The sequence below is a fragment of the Chiloscyllium punctatum genome, chromosome 8 (genome assembly GCF_047496795.1).
Source record: "Chiloscyllium punctatum isolate Juve2018m chromosome 8, sChiPun1.3, whole genome shotgun sequence".
Lineage (NCBI taxonomy): Eukaryota > Metazoa > Chordata > Chondrichthyes > Orectolobiformes > Hemiscylliidae > Chiloscyllium > Chiloscyllium punctatum.
In genome coordinates, this window is record NC_092746.1 from 15396138 (window position 1) to 15414049 (window position 17912).

Here is a 17912-nt window from a genome sequence, read left to right on the forward strand (position 1 = left end):
TGTACAGTGTTCAGACAGTAACAAGCTCGTACAGAATATCAGACCGTACAGTGTTCTGACAGTAACACGCGCATACAGAATATCACACTGTACAGTGTTCAGACAGTAACAGGCACGTACAGAATATCCAACCTTACAGTGTTCAGACAGTAACACGCATGTACAGAATATCACACCTACTGTGTTCAGACAGTAACATGCTCACACAGAATATCAGACGTACAGTGTTCAGACAGTAACACTCGTGTACACAACCTTACATAAAATGGCTTTGGAGTTCCCTTCCTCAGCAGGCAGTGGATACCGAATCTTCAAATGTTTTTAAGGCAGATAGATTCTCTATTACCAAGGGGCTGAAAAGTTAACAAGGATTTCCAGGAATATAGAATTGTGATCAAAATCAGATCAGTTATGATCTTTGTAAATGGTGGAGGAACCTCAAAGGGCTGAGCGCGCAGCCTACTCTTGTTCCTTGGTTGTATGTTTGATCTTAATGTTTTGATGCTAAACTGAAGATGTTCACATGGAATTGTGTCTGACTAATGATGATCTCATTAAAGTGAGCATCAGTTCGGCATAGTTTGTATCAATCATGATGTCTTGTTTCTTTCAGATCATTTCAGATCTCGAGTCCTGGAATGATGAGCTGTCTCAACAAATGAATGACTTTGACACTGAGGATTTGACCCTTGCTGAACAGAGGTTGCAGCATCATGCAGATAAAGCTCTAACCATGAATAATTTAACTTTTGATGTCATCCATCAGGGACAGGAATTACTTCAGTATGTGAATGAAGTACAGGCCTCAGGTATGCTCCAGTGAATGTGTTTCAACTTTTAACTTGGAACTATTTAACTATAAAGTATATAAAATGAAAAAAATGTACTTGATTGTGCCCACCTGATACAAGTTTTCAACTGGATAGTTGACCAAAGCTCATTTTTACAGCTTTGGAAGAACCAAAGGCGAGCTTTAAACTTCTTAGTTATTTATGGATTAGTAACTAATTTTAATAAGTGTTAAATATGATACATGGAATTGCCAGAAATAATCTCTATTAAGTAAGACAATTGATTTTTTTTATAACTCAACATAGCTTATCCTTTGAGAGTTGCTATGAAAATATATAAAATAGAGTTTACCTGCACGTAAAGAGTGCATTGAAGTTCTGATAATTTTGGCTGAGGTTTGTATCATCCATCTGGTAAGGAGTCATTCTGGGTCTTGCTCCTTTTGTCAAATTTGAGATTAAAATAAATTTCTATTCTGTGGATTCAGAAGTAGACAGAAAGAAGAACACATGTCAACTCTGCCTTTCGGATATGGTGTCTGTGCTACAATATTTCTTAATTCCAGACCTTTACAAGCATGATCAAATTAGGTGTTCTTGTTAAATTAGTACATGCTAACTGTTCATCTACTACTTAATAAAGAAAACAGCAGTGCCCATTTTAATTCGTTATAAATTCTTAGATTTATCATAGTTTACTCTATTGTGTGCTTTCCCACTGTCAGAATGGCCTGAAGAAATCCTGCTATATTAACCTGGCTACTAAAAGGCATAGCAAAGTGGTCGAGTATGTCAATTCCTCAGGTATTCCTGGAGCAAATGTTTGTATTGTTGAGAGTAGTAAATTGGCATGTATCACTGGTGTAACTCATTCCCAGATGCAACGGCTCAGCATATTGGAAACTTTGTATGATGGGGCAGTTTATAGGATTTTCAATGAACATTGATGTGTTAAGAAATGCGGGTCCATAAGAGACTGACCTCTTAGCCTTGAATTTTTTATAATATCTCCAAGATTGATAGTAAGTAGTGCGGCTTCTTGACAAAATCATTGCATTATGGATAGTTGCTGTGATGAACCTGTTAACACTTGTTACAGAGGTCATAGAGTCATACAGCACATAAGCAGACCCTTCGGTCCAACCTGTCCATGCTGACCATAATCCCATACTAAACTAGTTACACCTTCCTTGGCCCATGTCCCTCCAAACATTTCTATTGAGTATACTTGCCCAAATGTCTTTTAAACATTGTAACTGTACCTGCATCCACCACTTCCTCTGGAAGTTCATTCTACACTCTAACCCTGCTGTATTTTTTTAAAATCTCCTTTTATCTTAAAAATATACCCCCTAGTTTTAAACTCCCCAATCTTAAGGAAAAGACAACTGCAGTTCACCTTATCTATACCCGTTATGATTTTATAAGCCTCTGTAAGGCTGCTACTCAATTTCTTATGGTGCAGTGAAGTAAGTCCCACCCTATCCAGCCTCTTCTTATAACTCAAACCTTCCATTTCCATGTTGACAAAAATCTTTCAGGTTTTTAGACTCCGTGCACATGCCATTGATCAAATAATAATCTATAAACATAAATGATTAGTACTGCAACTGAATAAGAGGTCAGCACTTTTAGGAGAGAAAATTAGGAATGAATAAACTTTTCAAATCAATTTTGTTCTGTCTTTGTTGTTACCCTTTAGGTGTTGAGTTAACCTGTGACAGAGATGTTGATATGGCAACCCGTGTGCAGGACCTGCTCGAATTTCTTCATGAGAAGCAGCAGGAATTGGACCTCACTGCAGAGCAGCACCGCCGGCACTTGGAACAATGTGTGCAACTGAGGCATCTACAGGCTGAGGTCAAACAGGTCAGCATTCAGGGTGCTTTGCTTGATTATGACAAATCACTGTAATTTATTTTTGATGAAAATTCACACATGGGGAAACTGGAAATCTCACATTATCATAGATTATTGCTGCTGCCCTGAAGTTCCCTTATCGGTGTACTCTTTGGATGGATTAAAGCTAGATTTTCTACACATTACGCATACTATACCAGACCTGGGAATGCACACTACATAAATGGGAAAAGGATCCTTTCTATTGATTAGCACTAAAACCCTCAATGCAAGAAATTGAAAAATTTGGACTGCTGTATGTTTTTGTTTGACTTTATTATTCTTTGGTGAACTGTAACAGACACATGGGAGCCAACACTACATGTAAATTCCTCTCCAAGTCACAAACAATCTTGACCTGGAACTGTATCATAGTTTCTTTTCTGTTACTGGGTGTTATCTTGGAACTCACTCCCTAACACCATTGTAAGTGTACCTCCTGCAATAGTTGGAGGAGACAGCTTAGCACTACCATCTCAGAGGCAACAAAAGCTTGTCTTGCCAGCGATGCTCACATTTTTAAAGAATTTTGTAAAAGGATGGGCTGAAGACTTATTTGAGTAGTGTACTAAGATGGAGCTGATTGACCCACAGCCATCTTTCTTTATCCTGGATTATCCAAATAGTGAAGAGGTTTCCCTGATTCCCATTTACTCAATATTGCAAAATTCAACTCTTTTGTCCATTTTTGGACAAGGTTGTAGTGAGGTTTGTAATTAGAGTGCATCACATTTTTCACTGCAGACATCTGAATGGCCTGAATAAGATTGTTCCTTTAGTTGAATTTGTGAACAGCTTTGAACATTCAACTCCAAAAATCTTTAGGAACTCATTCTGTGAAAGGTCCTTTATGCGTTTAGCATCTCAGACCATATCCAAGTTTTGTTACAATCCCTGATTAGACTCAGAATTTTATTAACATCTAATCATGGGCCAGTAATGTTTTTTTTCTTGAATATGCTGAAAATGATACATTTTGCCAAAGCTTTTTACCTTGCAGTCATCAGAGCAATTCACCAGAAATAAGAATGAAAATCATTTATACCGGATGAGAGCAGAGTGCTGATTTGCTAGTGAGTGGACCATGAATTTGTTGCCATTGTACCATGCAGAATGCAACACTTAATGGTGATTGAGAGTTAATTGCTGTGATTTATTTAAATTTTAAACCAGGCAAGTTAACTCTGGTTAAGGTACTGCCCTGAAAAGTGAACTAGATAACAGCTGTTACCTATTTTGTTCAATTTTAAAAGGCACAAAATGTGCATGTTCTTTCTGACAGCCACAAGCAGCATCCTGTATTAATGTATGTAGCTTCTAGTTCAGCCAACACTTTCTGTCTTACACTCTACATCCAGAATTAACAGGAGGTAAATAAGAATGAACAGGGAATCTGGTGAATCACACCATAAATTGCGTATTAAAGAACTTACACAACCTATACAGGTCCCCTTACTGCTCTCATCATCCCATCCTGATGCACCTATCGCTGCTTGTCACAGAAATTCTTTAAAGCTCTGGTTTCTTCATGAAAAATTTCGGCTCTGTTTCTTCAAAGAGCTAGCCTGCTTCCAAGCTGACAGCAGTTGCATACTACCTAGGTTCATCATGTACAGCCTTCACTGAAAGGGCTCATTATCCCAGATCTGCAATATATGTTGTAAGGTCCAGCATTCTTAGTTGTATCTTTCAGCTAAACTGACCTATTTCTGAGACTGTGTTGCCCTATATTAGCCAGACCAAACTGCAGCATTTAAACATATACATAGACCCAACTTCCCAGCCACACTACAGCTGACAACTTCTGAGCTACTCCAGTCACAGTGCTTAGCAGCATGCTGTTACCAATGGCTCCCAGGGCTCCTCTGAGCTCCAGGCTACTCAGTAGGATGGAACCATTCCACCTGCTCCTGAATAACTATTTACTAATTACTGTTCACTGACTTGTAACATATAGTGGGCAGCACAATGGTTAGTACTGCTGCCTCACAGTGCCAGAGACCGGGTTCAATTCCCGCCTCAGGCAACTGTGTGGAGGTTGCACATTCTCCCCGTGTCTGCGTCGGTTTCCCTCGGGTGCTCCGGTTTCCTCCCACAGTCCAAATATGTGCACGCTAGTTGAATTGGCCATGCTAAATTGCCCATAGGTTAGGTGAAGGGGTAAATGTAGGGTAATGGGTCTGGGTGGGTTGCTCTTTGTAGGGTCGGTGTGGACTTGTTGGGCCGAAGGGCCTGTTTCCATACTGTAAGTAATCTAATCTAAATAATTTTAAAAAATCTCCCATCAGGATTTCTGCTGTTAGGCAGAATCAATTGTATCAAACTATAGAGCGATCTATGCCTTAAATGTTATAATATCTAGTCAAACCTGATCATTCTCTGCAGGTGTTAGCTCACAAAAACGAAGACTTCAAAAAATAAATGATTTAATCACGTGAGTTAGTGCAATTCCAATTTAATTTGAGAAGAACATTTTTTGTGCATACAATTCAATGTGCTGTGGAAATTAATCAGGGTGAAGTAGATTTGGCATTTTGGATTCATGATACTGATCGAAATGTGGAAGCACAGTCTCAGGATAAAGGTCTGACCATTTACGTTTGAGATGAGAATTTTTTTAACTTGAAAGGTTGTGAATCTTTGTAATGCTCTATCCTAGAGAGCTTTGCAGTCTCCACCATTCAATTCAATATATTGAAGTCTTGGGTAGACCACATTTGATTCTGTCAGAGATTCAAGGGATGTGGAAAGTAGGCATGAGAGTGGAGTTGAAGCCCAAAAGCAGCCATAATCATTTGAAATGGTAAAGCAGGCTCAAATAATTACAGAAATCTACAGCACAGAAAAAGGCTATTTGGCCCATCACCTCCATGCCGGTCAAAAACAGCCACCTAATATTGAAATCCTTTTCCAGCAGTTGGCCCATAACATTGCATACCTTGGCATCGCAAGTGCACATCTAAATGCTACTCTAATGTAGGTTTCTACTTCCACCACCCTTACGGGCGGTGAGTTCCAGATTCCCTGATCCTCTGGATGAAAATGATTTTCGTCTAAATCTTCTGCCCTTTATCTTAAAGCTATGCCTTGGAGGGTCATTGATCCCTCCAAGGGAAAATTTTGCTTTCTGTCTATCCTATCTATGCTCCTCATGATCTTATACATCTCAATTATGTCCCCTCTCAATCTCATTTGTTGAAAGGAAAACAACTCCAGTCTTTCCAATCTCTTTTCATAACTGAAACTTTCCTGGTAAGATCCTGGTAAATCTCCTCTGCACCCTCTCCAGCGCTATCACATCCCTCCAAAACTACACACCATACTTTAGCTGTAGCCTAAAATACTTTTTGAGCATTGAATGTGGAACATTACAGCATAGTACAGGCCCTTCAGCCCTTGATATTGTGCCGACCTGTGAAACCAGTCTAAAACCCTTCTAACCTACACTATTCCATTATCATCCATGTGTTTATTCAATGACCATTTAAATGCCCATTTCCCATTAAGAGCACAATTCTAGCTGTGTTCTTAAACCTAATGTTTTGGCTAATAAACACAAGTATTTGCCACCTTAACTGCTTTATCTACCTGTCATGATGTGCTAAGGAACCAGTATGCATGCACACTAAAGTCCTTCTGATCCTCTACTTCCCAAGGTCCTACTGTTCATCTAGTATTTCCTTGTCTTGTCTTTCCTGCCCAAGTGCATGAACTCACATTTGCCCAGATTGAATTCTAGTTGCGACTCATCAGCCCATCATCTACATCCTCCTGTGATCTGAGGCTATCCTCAATATTTGCCACCCCACTAATTCTTGTATCATCTGCAAACCTGTTAGCCATCCCTCCCACATTAAAGTCAAAATCATTTATATATGTCACAAACAGCAAGAGCCCTAATATTGACCACTGTGATACCCCACTGGACTTCCATATGGAAAAATACCTCTCAACCATCACCCTCTACTTTGGCTACTCAGCTAATTATAGATCCAACTTGCCAAATTTCCTTGACTTTTACTTTGTTATTAGTTTTCTCAGCACAACTTTATCAAAAAAGTCCAAGTGAAGTACATTAAAAGCATTGTTCTCATTCACACACCTTGGAAAAGTTTGATCAAGTTGGTCAAATATGACCTCCCATTAACAAAACCTATTCTAGATTAATCCCTGACTCTCTAAATATAGATTAAGTCTGTCAGTTCTGGTTCAATTAGCTGTATTGCTGTTTTTGCATTTCTTGTATTCTGGTGCACAAGTCAAGTATGGAAATTTAAAATGTGTGGAAATGTTTAGATAAAGTTAATATTGGAAAAAAGTGACAAAGAAGTGCCTTTTATTTTATAGAAATAACTGCTAATAGTTCAAGCTCGCGGAGGCTGACTTTAGGTGGTAGGCGCTAAGTCGGCCATTCAACCCATTATATCTGTTCTGAAATTCAGTTGATAATCTGATGATCCTCAACCACACTTTCCTGCTTTTCACAATAACCCTTGATGACCTGACAGATTAGAAATGTATTTTTCTCAGCCTTGACTATTTTTAATGACCCAGCCATGCAGCAAAAAAGTCCAGATTCACCGCCTTAGAAGGAATTCCTTATCTCTGTTTTAAGTGGGTGATCCCTCACTCTAACATTATACCCTCTGATCCTAGACTCTCTCACAATATTCAAACTCTCATAAGAAAATCCCTCAAGTTATATAATTGGTTGTCATTTTCACTGATAATATCTAACTTCCAAAAATGTTGCTGGAGTTGGCTTTGTCTTCTACTTAAGTCATCTTATCAGTGAATATTATAAAGTCATTATTGCAGGAGATTTATAACAATGCTTGATGCTTTGCTCTGTATGTACTCATGCCCATTCTTTCCGATTCTTCAAAAAAATAGCTTTTCTTGGCCAGTCCAAAGATTCTGAAATATTTGCTATTGTATTCTACTTGCATGAGCAAGAGATATTCAAATAGACTTTGCTGATGCTCTCAAATAGGAGAAAGTAAGGACTGCAGATGCTAGAGATCAGAGTCAAAAAGCAGGAGAGTTGACGTTTCGAGCATAAGCTGTTCATCAGGAATGTCTCTCAAATAGTTCATTTTCGCAGAACTGTTGTACTGATCTGATGCAAGTATGATTTTAGAGATGAGTTAATAAGATTAGCACATATATGTGAGTAGAATACTGTACGTGCTGATTGCAATTAATACAGACAAGAAGGCTCCCATTTTCTCCAAGTGGAATTAATCTTAACTCAATCATTATAGTTAAGATGATGGTTTAAATGGTGTAACATGTTGCCATTTCCAACCTCTGAGTGTTATGGTAGGAAAAATGAACTATCACCATTTACCGATGACATTCAGATGGTTTTGTGGCTACCTTCTGCATTGTAAGATCGACTTTGTGGAAATGATAATGGTGGTGATTGTTTAATTTTGGAAAATTTGCATAATTTCTGCTTTTACAAAAGCAAAATACTGCTGATGCTGGAATTAAACCCTGAAGATGCTGGAAATTTAAGCAGATTGGGCAGCATCTGTCAAAGGAGAAACAAAATGAAAGTTTCAGGTTAATGAACTTTGATTTCTTTGATTCTTTACCATCAACAAGTTTAGCTTCAGTGAGAACATCCCTCTTCTTGTCCACTCTCTTCCTGTGACTCACATTGATTAACAGCAACTAGGGTTTGTGACAAATCACAATTAGACCTGCAATGACTCATGTTGAGTATATGATTACTGTTTACCAATTCACTAATCAGTGCTTTGCCTATTATGGACTTCATAATAAAATTGGATTCATTATCTTGAATGGAACAGGAAGTAGCTGATTTGAGATGCTAAAGAATTTTTATATAGAAAACTCCACACATGTACTCTTAAGCTTTTGCTTTCACTTCTGTTTGCCATCTGCAGTTACAAAAGAAATGTACCTGTTCTGTTGTTGTGAAAGTGCATCTTGTAGCCATCTTCATACTGATAATAAAAGTAAAAGATTAGGGGTAATTGTAGCCATTTTCATATATTATGAAGTTTATAATTTAGTTGATACTTATCTACATTATCCTAAAGAAATGCATCTTGGTGTTAGTTGTATTAACAGTGAGTTGCTGACTCTTTTGGTATTGTCTCTCAGTTTTCTCCACCATTAGTGTCACTAGTCTAAGCGGTATACTATGGAACTTCCTCCCTCAGCCTCTTTGCTTCTCCACTTGCTGCTCCTACTTCAGGTTCCTCATGACAACAGAAACTTCATTGTACACTGCTAACTTAATTATCATTATTGCAGGTGCTGGGTTGGATTCGGAATGGAGAATCTATGCTAAACGCAGGTCTCATCACTGCCAGCTCACTTCAGGAAGCTGAACAGCTACAGCGTGAGCATGAACAATTCCAACATGCTATTGAGGTAAAACAGTTTCTAACAATAATGTCCAGTTTCTGCACTGAGGGGCTTATATGTATTTTAGAGCAATTTTTAGAGTCTTTCCTTGTCCGACTCTGATACTTTTGTGGTCTAAACTCAAAATATCTTCAGGCATTTTTCAAATATGGTTGAAGATAATCTATTTCTCAAAGTGATAGTTCAGTCAAACTAAAGGAGAATAGTTAAATTCTTAAACGTGACCTCTTAGATTTAGTCGTCTTCATCTGAAAGTGCCAATGACATGAATCTCATGCAGAAAGCATGGGTTTGAATCTTAGAATCTTCTGTTCTCTTGGACTAGAGACATTTTGTACCAGTTATCTCGGATTATAATGGAGAAAAAAAGTGTTTTGTATTAGGATGGTAGAGAAGAATGTCACTAAAAGGTCCACCTACATCAATTCCACTCCACCAGGTAAACAAGACTCTTATTATCAGCCCCATGACAAATATAGTTAACCATGAACCCAACCTGTAGTTTAGCCATTCAGACCACAAACTGCGCCTTTTTTATCTCTAGCCTTGACAGCTCTAATGCACTCTCCATCAGTTTTGAATCTGCCTCCATCCACATACTGTATCTTATCCAAACCTTTGTGTATCTTAACTTGTTCATCAGTTAGCCCTCCTTTATAGAACATAGAACTGTACAGCACAGGAACAGGCCCTCAGCCCACAACGTTCTGCCAAACATGACACCATATTAAACTGATCCCTTCTGCCTGCCTTAGGTCCATATTCTTCCATTCCTTGCATATTCACGTGCTTATGTAAAGGTCCCTTATATACCTGCCTCCATAACCATCCCTGGCAGCGTGTTCCAGACTCCTGCCAATGTGTAAAAAATTTGCGACTTGCATCTCCTTTGAATGCTCACCTTATGTGCATTTGTCCTAGTATTAGATATTACAGCTCTGGGGAAAAAAAAGATTCTGACCATCAACCCTATCTATGCATTTCATAATTTTTGAAGACTTCTATCAAGTCTCCACCACTCCAGAGAAAACAACCCAAGTTTTTCTAGCCTTTCCTTATAGCCCTAATCTTGGGGCTATATCCCCTAGTCCTAGTCTCATCCACCAGTGGGAACAATTTGCCACCTCTATCTTTCATAATTTTATATCTTTCTATAAGATCCCCTTTCATTCGAACATAGAAGAGCTCAGCACAGCACAGGCCCTTCACAGACCTTTTATCCTACTCTAAGATCAAACTAACCTACACACCATTCATTTTACTCCCATCCATATGCCTATCCAAGAGTCATTCAAATGTCCGTAATGTATCTGACACTATTATCACTGCTGGCACTGCGTTCCACTCTCTACGTAAAGAACAAACCTCTGACATCGCCCCCAAATCTTCCTCCAATCACCTTAAAATTATGCCAATTTGTGATAGCCATTTCTGCCCTGGAAAAAAGTCTCTGACAATTCACTCTATCTATGCCTCTCATTGTCTTGTGCACCTCTATCAAGTCACGTCTCATCCTTCTTTGCTCCAATGAGAAAAGCCTTAGCTCCCTCAACCTTTCCTCATAAGACACGTCTTCCAGTCCAGGCAGCATCCTGGTAAATCTCCTCTGCACCCTCATAAAGCTTCCATATCCTTCCTATAATGGGGCGACCAGAACTGAACACAATATTCCAAGTGTGGTCTAACCAAGGCTCTATAGAGCTGCAGCATAACCTCGCGGCTCTTAAATACAATCCCCCTGTTAATCCCACCATTCGCCTTTTTAACAACCCTATCAACTTGGGTGGCAACCTTGAAGGATCTGTGAACATAGACCCTAAGATCCTTGTGTTCCTCCACACTGCCAAGAATCCTGCCTTTAACCCTGTAATCTGCATTCAAATTCGACCTTCCAAAGTGATTCACTTCACACTTTTCCAGGTTGAACTCCATTGGCCTCTTATCAGCCCAGCTCTGCATTCTGCTAATGTCCCTTTACAACCTACATCAGGTCTCCACACTGTCCACCGCTCCACCAATCTTTGTGTCATCGCCAAACTTCGTAACCCACCCTTGCATTTCTTCATCCAAATCGTATAAAAACTACAAAGAGGAGAGGTCAGAATAAATCCCTGCAGAATACCACTAGTCACTGAGCTCCAGGCTGAATACTTTCCATCTACGACCACCCTCTGTCTTCTGTTGGCCAGCCAATTCTGTATCCAAACAACCAGATTTCTCTTTATCCTATACCTCCTTCCTTTCTGAATGAGCTTACCATGGGGAACCTTATCAAAATCCTTGCTAAAATCTAAAATAAACTGTACTACCTTCATCAATGTATTTTGTCACATCCTCAAAGAATTCAATAGTTTGCCATTTCACTCAATTTAGAGTCATCGACAAACTTGGATACGTTACACTCAGTCAACTCTTCAAAATCATTTTTATATGTACCATGAACAGTTGCAGCCCCAATGTCAATCCCTGTGACACCCCACTCACCACTGATCTTCAACCAAAGAAACATTCATTTGTCCCAACTCTCTGCTTTCTGTTGGTTACCGAGTCCTCTATCCATGCTAGTACATTCCCTGCATCTCTATGTATTCTTATCTTATTGGCGAGTGTTTTATGCGATACCTTGTTGAACACCTTCTGGAAATTCAAGTATACAACATCCAACTGTTCCCCTCCATCCACTGTGCTTGCTACATTCTCAAAGAATTCCAGTAAATTTGTCAAGCATGACCTTCCCTTCCTGAATCCATGCTGTGTCTGCCTGATGGAACCCTTTCTATCAAGATGTCTCACTCATTCTTCTTTAATGATACCCTCCAGCATTTTCCCGACCACAGATGTTTAGCTAACTGGCCTATAGTTATCTGCCTTTGACCTACGCCCTTTCTTACACAGCAGTGTGACATTTGCTGTCTTTCAGTCGGCCGGGAACTGCCCGGAGTCCAGTGAATTTTGGTAAATTACCACTATCTCATCAACTACAACTTCCGCCATTTCTTTCAGCACCCTGGGATACATTCCATCAGGACCAGGGGACTTACCTAACTTTTGACCTTCAAGTTTGCTCAACACTACCCCTTTAGTGATAACAATTGAATTGAGGTCCTCACCTCTCATCATATCCTTAACATCATTCTTTGGCATGTTAGACACACCTTCCACTGTGAAGACTGACACAAAATAATTATTCAAGGCCTCGGTTGTTTCAGCATTACCCAATATTAATTCCCTTTTTTATTCTGCTATGTCTACTTTAGTTACCCTTTTCTATTTTATGTATTTATAAAAACTTTTCCTACCTGTTTCTATATTCTGTGCTAGTTTGCATTCATAATCTATCTTTCATTTCTTTATTGTTTGCTTCATGGCTTTTTGTTGCTTTTTAAAGTTTTCCCAATTTTCCTGTTACCCACTAATCTTGGCTACTTTGTAAACCTCAACTTTTAATTGGATGCCTTCCTTTATTTCCTTGGTTATCCAAGGCTGGCTCTTCCTACCCTAGCTATCCTTGTTTTTCACCAGAATATACTTTCCTTAAGCACTGAAAAGTCTCTTTTTACTGTTCCTCAACTGTTCCACCATATAACCTATGTTCCCAGTCTAATTTAGCCAACTCCTCCTTCATCCCATTAGTGTCTCCCTTATTTAAGCATAACATCCTGGTTTTAGATGATATTATTTCACCCTCCATTAGTGTCCAAAATTTGATCATATTATGATCACTCTTTCCAAGAAGATCTTTAACTACAAGATCATTAATTTTACCTGTCTTGTTACATAGGACCAGATCTAAGATTGCATGCTCCCTTGTAGGTTTGGTGACATGCTGTTCAAGAAGTTATTTTATGGACCAGGCAGACCCCCTCAAAACAGTTCAAGAAAGTAACCCAGACCCTAACTTTGCTAGTTTGTCTTAAGCAGGTGCAACGCCGATATTCCAGGAGGGGTGCAGCTGGTCAAACCACTTAGTTTTAAACCAAACAGAATTTATTGGCAGAGGAACCTCGATTATCTGAAGGACACGGGCGGGGAGTATTTCGTTCGGATAATGGAATGCCGGATAACATAGTTAGCTGAGCATCAGGACCTTGCGATCTTGTTTGGATAATCCGAAATTCAGTTAGTCGAATGCCAGATAATGGAGGTTCCTCTGTACAAGATTACTGAAGTGAACACACCTTCACAACTGCCAGACTGCTTCAGAGAATTGCTAGACTAGAGATGAACTAAGCTGGGAGAACTGACCACTCCCAGTATGTTAGCTATAATCAAACTGACCCTAAAACCCATCCAAGCCAGACTTTTTGGAGTCACTGCTTTTACGACCTCACTGGAAAAATAAAGCCAAGGGCAACCTAACCTTGGTAAATGAGAAGCATCATCACAGTTATCATGGATGAGTTCTATGAACACCTCTTCTAGAGTTGATTAAGCCAATCAATGTACATGTTAACGTCCCCCATGACTATTGCCATTCCATTCTTACATGTGTCAGATATTTCTTGATTGATCACCTGTGCCACTGTAGCATTAGTATTGTGTGGTGTTACAGTACGATGGTGAACCCTTCTGTTAATTAAACCAAACACCCAGAGCAGCTCACCTTGCCTCGTAATCTGTTAAAATGTGAGTGACAGAGAACTCCCAAATTCCACTATTTAAAGAAAATAATATCAATTTTTATAACTCTAAAAGTGAACATGAAACAGCTCCCGTTCTCTTAACTGCTTAATACCAGCCTCCAATGCTATAACAATATGCTGTTCCAATAAGACACTTACTAAAATTGTATCAACTTAATTTGAAAACCACACAGCAGCTGACCTTTCCTGTGACTTCACTGTTGCGGCTGCTGAATTCCCTGGGTGGTCATCTTTCTTTTTACTGAAAGTATATATCATATGAAAAGGTATCTTTGATAGAGAGTGTTTCCTCATTTCTTGGGTCTCTCTCGATGGCAGTTGCTGTCTCTCCAATTTTCAAAATGTCTGCATTTTTATATCCTGAACAACAGTATGTCTCACTATTTTGCCAACATCGAACCAATAAATTCAAATTTGATTGGCTTTTAGTATCCTGGGGCATAATTTAAACTGGTTAAATTTGAATTGTTGTCAAAACTCAGGTATCCATTACACAGCCAAATGTTACATATTTTCAATTTTCCAGTACACTCTGAGACTGTCATCTGGCCATAAACATAGGTGCTTGTAATCTCTCAGTTCAGAACATTATTCACTCTCTTAAATGTACAGTACACGCTTTCAACTTCATAACAGGTGGCCTATAGACCATCAGTGCCTTATTCCCCTTACTATTCCTGATCTGTACCCAAATGGATTCAACATTTCAGTCCTTAGATCCAATATAGTCTCTCCCTGTCTCCCCTAATCTCATCCTTAATTAAGAGTGCAACCCCACCTCCCTTACTTTCCTGCCTATCCTTCCTAATTACATGATAGCCTTGGATATTTAATTCCCAGTCACCACCACCCTGCAACCACTTTTCTGTGATGGCAACTAAATCATACCTTTGTACTGATTTGTGCAACAAGTTCATTGACTTTGTTTAGAATACTACGGGCATTCAGATAAAGTGCCCTTACACTCATTGTCCCTTTAGAATCTAGCAAAGTCCCTGTCTTTCGCATATGATTCTATCGCCCAATTTTATTTTTTTCTTTTCTAACATTTGCTCTGATGTTTGGATTGCTTCCTTCTGCCTGGACTCCCATACTCTTGCCACTTTAATCTGCACTTCCGCACAGTCTCTCTGCTCTGCTCAAGTTAGTAGACGTGACTTGCCCTGCACAAAGCCATGCTGATGGATTAGGCTGTGCTTTTCCAAAATGCATATAAATCCTATCCCTAAGAATTCTCTCCAATAGCTTCCCAGCCACTGATGTGAGACTCACTCGTATGTAAATTTCTGGGTTATCCCTATTTCCCTTCTTGAACAGAGGAACAGCATTAGTTTATTGCCAGAGGATTCCTGATGAAGGGCTTTTGCCTGAAACGTCGATATCGAAGCTTCTTGGATGCTGCCTGAGCTGCTGTGCTCTTCCAGCACCACTAATCCAGAATCTGGTTTCCAGCATCTGCAGTCATTGTTTTTACCTCTTAGTTTATTGCCAGTCCTGCAGGACCTCTCCAGTAGCTAGCGAGGATACAAAGATCTTGGTGAAGGCCCCAGCAATCTCCTGTCTTGCCTCTCTCAATAACCTGATGTAGATACCATTAGACCCTGGGGACTTAACCACTTAATTCTCTTAAACTGACCCAATGCCACTTCTTTCTTGATCTCAAAATGCCCTAGCATGCTCCAAACAAATCTCACTATCCTCCATATCCTTTCCTGGGTAAATACTGACACAAAGTACTGATTTAGGATCTCACCCACATCCTGTACCTTCCAGCAAACATTCCCTCCTTTATCTATGAGTGGTCCTACCTTCTCCCTAGTTATCCTCTTGTTTTTGATTTATTTATGGAATGTCTTGGGATTCTCTTTAACCCCACTTGCTAAGGTCAATTCATGGCCCTTTCTTGCACTCTCCATTCCCTGCTCGAGTTCTTTCTTGCTTTCTTTATGTTCCTCACTGGCTGTTAGGTCTCATATTTTCCAATGAGAGTCCGAGTCCAGTGTAGAGTCAAGTACCATTTCATTTTGGTGCAACTTTCTTACAGCTTCAGATTTCTTTTCAGTAAGACACACAAAAACCTCAGACTGTTTACAGTTAAAACTGAGAACGCACATGCCTCCCCTTTGATACTATTGGTCAGCAGCGCCAGGTTATTCCTCTGTGATTGACTCTCTGGTACAGCACCTTAAAGAGATGGACAGGCTGATGGTCCAGCCCCGGTCATGATGTTTTCACAGACGTTAAGGATAAGGTCAGCGAATTGTGTTGCCTGAATGTTTTCTTTTGGTGATTTTTTTGCATATATGTGGATCTATAGCTACTATAGAATCTATATCTATGATTATCTGAAGAATCTTAACTAAAATCTACTCTTAATATTGTAACAGGTTGATTAAATAATTAAGAGAAACAATTACTTAGAATAAAATGTTCTAATCTGTGTAAGAAATTGCAGCTGTATATTCCATCCTAGCCAGTATCCTTGATTAAACAGTCTTGCTATCGATGGACTTGCTGAGACTACATTAAGAAAATATTTTCCTAAGGTTCTCTATCTACTGTCAGCCATGTTCTGCTGCAGAGTTAGTCAGGGGCAGTTGCTGGCCACATTGTGCCGCTCTGTCATGGTCCGCCTCGTACTGGCCCATCCAATTTTAGCTTCCTAAACCTTACATATGCATCTTTATTCCTTTTGACTAAATTCACAACCTCCCTCGTCATCCAAGGGTATCTTTCCTTGCCATTCTTGTTATTCCTTCTTACTGGAACATGCCGACCCGAAACTCTTACCAAGTAAAAAAATTCCCATGTGTCAAATGTGGACTTGTAATAGCTTCTGCTGGAAAAGCACAGCAGGTCAGGCAGCATCCAAGGAGCAGGAGAATCGACGTTTCGGGCATGAGCCCTTCTTCAGGAATCATGCAGATAGGACAGATTAATGTGTGCTAAAGAGGTAGTGCAGGGGGCAGGGTTTCAGGATCTTGGATCATTAGGACCTCTTTGGGGGGGGTGGGGTGACCTGTATGAGAGAGACAGGTTGCACCTAAACGGGAGGGGAGCTAGAATCCTCACAGGCAGGTTCACTGGTGCTACTCAGGAGGGTTTAAACTAGAGTGGCTGGGGGCTGGGAACCAAGGCAGCAGGTCAGCAAGTGGAGAGATTGAGGGGACGGTACATGTTAGGACCAGTAAAACAGAAAGAAAGGACAAGGCAGAGACAGGTAAATGAACACAATAGGACTGGTGGGCTAAGCTGTGCTTGTTTCAGCGCAAGGAGTATTATACATAAGGCAGATGAACTTACAGCCTGGATCAGTATATAGGATTATGATGTTATGGCCATTACAGAAGCTTGGTTGAGAGAGGGACAGGATTGGCAGTTCAATGTTTCAGGGTTTTGTTGTTTTACATGAGATACAGAGGAAGGTAAAATAGGTGGAGGAGCTGCATTACAAATCAGGGAGAATATTACATCTGCACTCAGAGAGTACATACTGGAGGGCTCATCCACTGTGACAATATGGGTAGAGCTCAAAAACAAAATGGGTGCAATCTCTCTAATAGGATTATATAACAGGCACCAAGACATTAATGAGTAAATAAGTAGATTATGGAAAGATGCAATAAAAACAGGTGTCACGGTGGGTGACTTTAACATCCCCAATGGGTTTCTTGAAAAAGGACTGCATATGCTGGAGATCAGAGTTCAGTGTGGCACTGGAAAAGCACAGCAGGTCAACCCGCATCCGAGGAGCAGGAGAATCAATGTTTTGGGCATAAGACCTTCATCAGGAATTCCGAAGTATGTGCATAGTCCAACTAGAGGGGTGGTGGCATCATACTGGACCTTGTATTGGCAAATGAGCCTGGCCAGGTGACGGACCCTTCAGTGGGGAAGCATTTTGGAAACGGAAATCACAGCTCCTTAACTATTGAAATAGCTATGAATAAGGATAAGTCAGGACTTTGCAGGAAGGTACTAAACTGAAGGAGAGCAAATTACATTAGTATTAGGCAGGAGCTAGGAAGTGTTAATTGGGAGGAGCTGTTACAAGGAGAAAGTGAGGACTGCAGATGCTGGAGACCAGAGATGAAAATGTGTTGCTGGAAAAGCGCAGCAGGTCAGGCAGCATCCAAGGAGCAGGAGAACATGTAACATTCTCCCTGATTTGTAATGC

At 40.0% G+C, this 17912-nt stretch overlaps 1 protein-coding gene across 5 annotated transcripts in view; it reads left to right on the forward strand.

The window, feature by feature from the left end:
- The window catches only part of LOC140480385 (triple functional domain protein), a 588738-nt gene that overhangs the window by 295278 nt on the left and 275548 nt on the right, over positions 1 to 17912 (forward strand). For all 5 annotated transcript variants that reach the window (XM_072575178.1, XM_072575177.1, XM_072575174.1 and 2 more), the window contains exons 14-16: positions 614 to 809; positions 2494 to 2660; positions 8979 to 9098. In XM_072575178.1, the coding sequence (XP_072431279.1) occupies positions 614 to 809; positions 2494 to 2660; positions 8979 to 9098 (483 nt within the window). The remainder of the gene's footprint in view (positions 1 to 613; positions 810 to 2493; positions 2661 to 8978; positions 9099 to 17912) is intronic.